The 6,000-nt window shown below is 25.1% G+C and overlaps 1 protein-coding gene across 6 annotated transcripts in view; it reads right to left on the bottom strand.

Annotated features, from left to right (window-relative positions):
- Window positions 1-544: 544 nt before the first annotated feature.
- The window catches only part of LOC129966072 (calcitonin gene-related peptide type 1 receptor-like), a 461,349-nt gene continuing 455,893 nt past the window's right edge, over window positions 545-6,000 (bottom strand). For all 6 annotated transcript variants that reach the window (XR_008784252.1, XM_056080437.1, XM_056080438.1 and 3 more), the window contains one exon: window positions 545-3,803. Coding sequence is in view for 1 of the 6 variants with exons in the window: in XM_056080439.1 (XP_055936414.1) it covers window positions 3,735-3,803 (69 nt within the window). In the remaining 5 variants the exon portion in view is untranslated. The remainder of the gene's footprint in view (window positions 3,804-6,000) is intronic.

The following is a 6,000-nucleotide window of genomic DNA, read 5'->3' as shown; positions in this document are numbered from 1 at the left end:
TGAATTCTGGGAAGAATTTGAAAATATATATATATATATATTTAATTATTATTATGAAGAAAATACCAAATTTATATTGTTTTAGGTTAGAAATTAGTTTATTTCTTTTTCAAAATATAAAGTATATCCATTTTTGACTAATTTTAGTGATGCTGGCAAAAAATAAGGAAAATGCATAGTAAAATGAACAGAAAAGCAGAAGTCTTCTAAAATAGTATGCATTTATATATCTTTCAAAATTTGAAAATTAAAAATATTTTGCTAAGAAACCATTAAGACAAAGTTATATAAGTATTTGATCAAAAAATTATATCAACATTAAAAGTGATGAACCAGCTGGTCGCTAAAGATTTCTAGTATTTAAAGAAAACTTAGTTTTCATTTGGCCTTGATAAAAAAATACTTTCCAATGATGGGTACTGTAATTGCTTACATTTTTTTTTAAATAAGAAAAGTATTTTTCGCACATGAATATATTCACTGTGTAAATACTGAATTCTGGTATTCTATTTTGTTTTATGTATCAAGAAATTTTTGAGAAAACAACAGTTTACACCATCTTTAATCTATAAATTTTGAATTACACTGAACAAAGAAAATCATTTTATCCTTTCTACAGTCAAAGCAATAAGCTCTTCATCAATGAGAACAACTTCTTCTGAAAATCCACCTTCCAAATAACACATTCATTTCAAAAATTAGAAAAAAAAATCGATATCACAAAAAATGCATCACAACATTAAATAAAAGATGCAAGAATAAAATTGCACATAAAGTAACACCAAACACATACGTGCAGATAGTTTCTTATAAATACATATGCGCGCAATTAAAATCATAGTAATGTACATAATATATTAATATTTACAGAAAAACATCATATGAAACGACAGTGTAGAAATTAAAAGAATATAGAAGACGCATAGTTCACACAAGAGAATGCAGCACAGAAATCTGTGCTGTTATTTCAACACACTAATACATATAAGAAGAAAAAATGTACATCAAAAGAAAATGGATCAAAAGGATACATTCAATAAACAAATAATTATATTGACCTAAATATGTTATTTTGATATTTAATTTATGATAGTTCATTAAAAGAATACAAACATTTTTACCCCGATCAAATTAAATTCTAAATTTTTAATCAACATGAAAAATTAATTTATATACAATTCACTGCATGTCTTGTAACTTGTTATTCAAACACAGGTGTTACAAGAGAAAAATATTCGTTTTAGTACCTTTAGGTGCAAAACACACATATTAATAAAAGAGAAAAGAAAAGAAAATACCTTTCCACATTTAACTTTTATTAATGAAAAGACGACAACAGCATTGCCTACAAAGACATAACATATTTTAGATGAATTAAGATCTGTGCAGCAAAGAGATTCTGTCCCAAGACAGCTCAGTCTACTCCTTAAACACCAATTCCTCTTCTGTTGCTCCACCTTGGACCTCTTAGCACGATTGATAGGCCTTGGACGTATCCACTCTCAAGGGAGAGTAGATAGATATGAAGAAATCTTGGTTTTGTTCCAGAACTAGAATCATCACTTACAATTGAACTGTTAACATGCTTTTCATGGTGAGTATCTAGCTGTATGAATGAAATGCGATCCTAGATCTAATGACAAATAGTGTTCTGTAACACTCTTATTCTTGTTAGGACTGCTTGTGGAAATCCTATAGAGCTAGTTGAGGGGCTTGTTTCACAAAAATGAATTTAGGAAACAATCCTGAATCGTTTTAAAGTTCATAAATTGTACTATTCCAATATTAAAAATCGAATCATGTTTCTCCATTTTTAGTTAAGAAATTGATTATTTCTCATAAATTAATATGGAGTTAAATGTGCCTATTCATTGCCATTTATAAAGAGTAGTAATATTAGTTTTTTAAAAATCAGAATGTCATTTTATATTAAAAATTTATAATTTTATCAGTTAACTCTAGCGCAAATTATTTTTATTATCAAAAGAAACTATTTAGTATTTAAGATTTTCATTGGAATTTTTTGCAAATGAAATGTAACATATATTATATAATTTTTTGAGATTAGCAATCTGATATTTTATTAATACATTTACTATCTAACGTTTTTAAAAGCCAAGGTTTCTGAGATTGCATGCTACTAAAAAGCTAAAAAAAACTTTAACATTTTGAGTTAATGATTAATTTTCATAATTTTTCAAGCTTCATTTATATTCAAGTAGTAGTAGTAACAATAAAATATCTTTACCGTATTAGTAAATTCTCGATATAATATTCACTTAATACTGTTACATTTTTTATATTTGATTTTGAAATTTTTTTTTGGTATTTTATAATGGCTTTCAATAAAAATAATTCCTCTGATTTTGATTAATTAAATAATCTTCAGTGTATTATAAATCGTGATGGTATGTCACTGTGTTGATTATTTTATCTTACCTTCAGTAGGAAATTGCATTTTAATTTTTTTATGCATCTAATATCAAAGAATTATGTATTTGAATTGTTAATTACATTTGCTAAAATACTTTTCAAAAGATATTCTTTATTACTTAAAGAACTATACTTATTCAAAAACTCCTTTTAGTTCAAAAAATGGTTTTATATCTTTTACTACACTAATAAGATGTCTGTATAGTTCGTATAGTGTTCTTTTTCAAAATATTTTATTTCAGTATATTATGAAAATATTGTTCATAAATAATAATAATAATAATATTTAAGCTGACAACAATGGACACTGTGGAGTGGCAAAAATGTTTACATTCAGTCATTTAACTCGTAGAAATGCAATCTATTAAACGAAACTCTAAAAGCTCTGGATGTCTCAAATGTTCTACTACGTGAAATAATATCTGAATGAAGTAAACTCTAAGTAGAATTCATTCTTTGCTCAGGAAATGTCATCTAGGAAAGAAGCAAATTCTTACTAAACATGAAATATTCTAATACTTAGAGCCACAAATACAACATTTTTTTCACAAAATGCATATATCAAGTGACAACAACAAACTGTGCAATAAAACATAATAACAAAAACATTGACAGCTCTTTTCTGCAGCCAGTTTTCACTTTTGTTTATCAGTGTATATGTCTGCTATAGTTCTGCAGAAACTAAAATGAGTTCATGATAAATCTTTATAGAGATATGTGATGACTAAAAATAACACTTCTTGAATCATCATGATTCATAGTCTGTAAAAGCTAATAGTTCATCACAAATGAGTTTCCATCAATAAATCACAATACACTAGATATATATGCATTAGATATGTTCACAAAAGGAATACGACAGAAAATGGCGTTTTAATATTATGGCTGTTTTGAAATAAATCGCACATCATCCCCCACAAAACACGGTACACAAACAGGGAAGCAGACTAATGTTTACTGGAATATATGCATCAAGCTGTATGCAACTCCCGTTCAGTTGCTGAATAGTTGGATTCATGCAATCCTCTATGTAGTTCTTCAGAGGAAAACATCATTGTATAATTTAGGCTGAACTGATGTTATGATACCCAAAATTCGCATTGGTAATATATGTTTATAGGCGTACGTGACGATGGAAAATAAATATTGGATATGTTTTGATCTTTGGGTTCAGCTATGCTTGTGGAAGATGGACTGGCTGCTCGTCTCATAGAGACTACAATCGGAATTAGTTTCTTTTGAATGCTTTATATTCTGCGTAGGCGGAGAGGAATAGATTAAATTTTGAAGAAGCATTTTTTTTAAACAAGGGCTAACAGGCTTTTGGCGGCTGGTACTGCTTTTCCATTTGATGAGCATCTTTCATTTCCCTAGAAACAAAAGATAAATTCATAAAATCTAAAAATTGCAAATATTTACACATTTCAAAATATAAATTTATAAAATCTATAAATTACAAAAATTTACTCATTCTAAAATATAAATTTATAAAATCTAAAAATTACAAAAATTTACTCATTCTAAAATATAAATTTATAAAATCTAAAAATTACAAAAATTTACTCATTTTAAAGCATAAATTTATAAAATCTAAAAATTGTAAAAATTTACTCATTTCAAAATATAATATTTATTTTATTTTATTAATAAAAATAGACATCATACAAAACACTATAAATTATCCTTTTAAATTAGAACAAAAAATGTTTGTATGCATTTATTAGTCATTAGTACAATTGAGTTATTTTTTTCGAATATGAGGCATATTATAAAGTACCAAGTAAATGTTAAATTTGATCTTGCTATTTCGATGAATATCAATGTTTTGATTTTCAAAAATTAAAATTTGTTTTTGGAATTGTATAGCGTATGCAAAAAGAGAAAAAGGAAATATGTACATAGAAATATTAGTCATTAAAACATATTTGAAGGTTATTTTTTTTCGAATATGAAGCATAATTTAAAATACCAAGTAAATTTGATCTCGATATTTTGATGAATATCAATCTTTTGTTTCCGAAAACTAAAATTTGTTGTTGGAATTTTATAGTAGGAATGGATAATATATTTTAATCATCAAAAAAACATTTAAAGAGTTTTTTTTTTAATATGAAGCATATTATAAATTATCAAACATATAAAATTTGATAAACTGCAATAATCTTTTAGTTTTCAAAAATTAAAATGTTTTTGGAATTTCAAAGTATGTGCATATATTTTGGGAAGGGTTACATTAAAATATTATCAAATTTTCATTGAAATCTATCAAAGAGAAGATACTTCAGCAACCCATATCCATTTTTATATATATATATATATTTTTTTTCTCGGAAAATATTATTCAATAGAAATATTCACAAAAACTTTTCAAAGTTGCGTGTTGTCACTCACATCCAGATTAAATATTCTTTTTTAACTAATTATATAATTATTTAACTAAATTATATAATTATTATTTATAAAATTAATTTTTGGCACTTTAAGATCAGTACGATATTATTTTAAAATTGTTAAGGTAAAGAAGAATTATGAAAACTAAAGATTATTTTCAAAACTTTCTCTTAAAATATAGCTGCTTTAAAATATATTTGAAACTTATTAAATACTAAAGTAAATAAAATAAAGACAAAATTTTGTAATAAAAATAAATTTGGATGTGTACTTTAGAATTATGTATTTATGCATAATATATTCATTAAATGTTGTATGTGTTTGAGCTTGAATGTCTTTTCAAGTGTTAAAATTTAATGCAAGAATTTTTCTTCCAGCATTCAATAATATATTTTTTACCATATTTTAAATATATTTGAGAAGCCATGTTAAATACATCAACTATATAAAATTAAAGTACAGAGTCTAAGCAAAATCAGCATCATATCTGTAGACCTATAAAACATAATGAATTACATAAATCTATTATTTGCTGTAGGAGGACACAGTTACTAAACAAGAAGCATTCCAACGAAAGACGAACAAGTAAATATCACAACACATAGCATGCAAGACAGTCTAAAACAATCCACAAATCCAATTAAATAATCATGCTGTTCATGTTATTAAATTTAAGAATAAACACTAATTTAACTGCAATGCAATACATTTTTGTTCAATGGTTTAAAGTGTTTGATAGAAAAAAAAACCCTACAAATATTTATCGTAAAGAATAAAAGCATAGCTTTTGATGATAAAATAGCATGCCAAGGAAATTATCCCGGAAAAAATTGAGAAAAAATTTCGAAAAAGAAATCGATTAATTCTAAATGGCTATATGTGATTTGCAATAATTTAACTTACTTTGAGTAAACTGCACCACCTTCAAACATATTATAAAAAGGAAACTTTTAAGAATATGATATTTATGTATGCATATACATTAAAATATTTTGAATTTTTTTAAATTTCCTTTCATTAATTTCATATTTGATTGAAAAAAAAATCATCAAAAATTTAAATTTAAGAAAAAAATTATATTTTATAAAAATATATATTTCCGTATAATTTGTTTAAAACATTATATAGAAAGATGGTTTTATCATTTTTTAATATGGTCTTTTAATTTTGCATGCT

This window comes from Argiope bruennichi, chromosome 4 (genome assembly GCF_947563725.1).
Source record: "Argiope bruennichi chromosome 4, qqArgBrue1.1, whole genome shotgun sequence".
NCBI lineage: Eukaryota > Metazoa > Arthropoda > Arachnida > Araneae > Araneidae > Argiope > Argiope bruennichi.
Note: the sequence above shows the minus strand (reverse complement) of the source record. Positions and strands in the feature narration are given on the sequence as shown.